General features: G+C 37.8%; 1 protein-coding gene across 1 annotated transcript in view; it reads right to left on the bottom strand.

Annotated features, from left to right (window-relative positions):
* The window catches only part of LOC117104819, a 5,135-nt gene extending 4,496 nt beyond the window's left edge, over nt 1–639 (bottom strand). Inside the window, exon 1 of the mRNA XM_033245663.1 lies at nt 386–639. Within this exon, the coding sequence (XP_033101554.1) occupies nt 386–581 (196 nt within the window). The 5' untranslated portion in view covers nt 582–639. The remainder of the gene's footprint in view (nt 1–385) is intronic.
* Between the last annotated feature and the right edge of the window lie 1,125 nt (nt 640–1,764).

Genomic DNA, 1,764 nt, shown 5'->3' with positions numbered 1-1,764 from the left:
ACTTTTTTTTTTCAAAGTTAAAATACCAAAATAAGTTCGCTATTAATGTTGATCCTGTACTTTATCTAAGTAAATGCCTTCAGAATGCTATTGCCAATACTTAAAGCAAATTGTTTATCTTAGTTGAAGATTGCAAAAAGAATGTCAACATTACATCCAAAGTTGTTAAGTCTTCATCGATAGTGTTGTTGTACTCAGCCAAACATGTATACTGTCCAATAACGGAAACGTCATAAATGGCTTTACCTTAACCTTCAACCTCAGTCTTGTTAACGTAATGCACTACGCTATGTCGGAAGAATAGCCATGATAGTGTGTATTTTTTTATTTTTTTTTAGAAAACTTCAAACATTAATGTTTTATAGAAACTCTACACCAAACTCACCTGAAAATCGTGGCCCACTAAGTCTGGCTTCAATACTGGATAGTTGAGATGATATTGTGTCAAGTTTAGTAGACACAAGCGGACAACACCCAGTATCATCTCCGTTGAAGACATTGACAACAGGAGGGCTACACTCTTCCGAAAATGCAAGAGAAAGGCAGCAGCAAAAAGCAAGTACAGACGTCAGTCCCATCATTTAGCGTTCAATCAAAGATGTAAAAAGAAGTATTCGTAGATGATACGCCCCTTGAAGCAAGTTTATTGCGAATTATATAGTGTAAGGGATCCCGCAACTGATTGGTTAAAAACAATTAACGTGTTTTAACGAATCACAGAACAGGACGGTAACTAATAATAATATATCTGTCTAAATCGACCCTGGTATTGTTTAAACCAGCGTTCCGCAAACCTTTTACTTCACGGCCTATTTACGTTGGGCCAGGCACCAAGCCGCGGCCCAGCAGCCCAGCCGCGCCAGGGACCAACATACCAAATCCTGGCAAAAACTTTTGATCATGAAGCCTCCATATGTATATACAATATTTAGACATCATTATCTGTTCTCTCGGTGATAAAATTTCATTGTATACAAATTAAATATTATTTTATTAAATAAATAATACCGTACATTTGTGTTCCCCCTGCCCCCACCCACACCCACAATTATTGATTGTTTATTTTTTCTACCATGATTCAACCAAACACAGTTCAGCCTCACACGTCATAGCTTTCTCCTTTTTCCAAAACCTTTTACGCACACTCTGTTACTCTGCAACTTTGAAAGACTACCTTACTATACAGGTATTATGTTCAGTACTAAAATATCCACATGGGCATTCGGTTATCAAGAAATGTGTGGGGTTGTTTACTGTAGTGATCTTTCTAGGAAAGATCTTATATTTATTTTTATCTTTAGCTCATGACTCATCCCATCATTCCTCCATGCCGGATTTACTGGATCTTACAGGGTTAACTAGAAGATAACATAGTGTCTAGCTCCCAAGGGGGCATAGACACAAAAACAAATAGCATGCATCATCTTGCAATTTAGCAGCGTGTGCAAGCGACGCATTCGCTGTAACAATGAAGCGGCTTTATTAAAAACTTTGTCCATGATTGAAAACGTCTCTTTGTTATTTTTTTTTCAATATCCAGACGGCTTCGCGGCCCTCCAAAAATGTTTCGCGGCCCATATTTGGGCCGTGAACCATAGTTTGCGGACCGTCGCACAGTGGGCCAGAATCAATTCAAAGTGTGCCAAAAGTCGAAAATAGGTAATGTGACAACTTCAACTTTTAAAGGTTGTTTGAGGTCGAGAACATCCTAAATTATATTAATCCACCAATAATTTCATATTTAGTGAATTTTCATAGTGTGAT

This window comes from Anneissia japonica, unplaced genomic scaffold (genome assembly GCF_011630105.1).
Source record: "Anneissia japonica isolate Jap-2015-1 unplaced genomic scaffold, ASM1163010v1 scaffold2834_len698180_cov181, whole genome shotgun sequence".
Taxonomy (NCBI): Eukaryota; Metazoa; Echinodermata; class Crinoidea; order Comatulida; family Comatulidae; genus Anneissia; species Anneissia japonica.
Note: the sequence above shows the minus strand (reverse complement) of the source record. Positions and strands in the feature narration are given on the sequence as shown.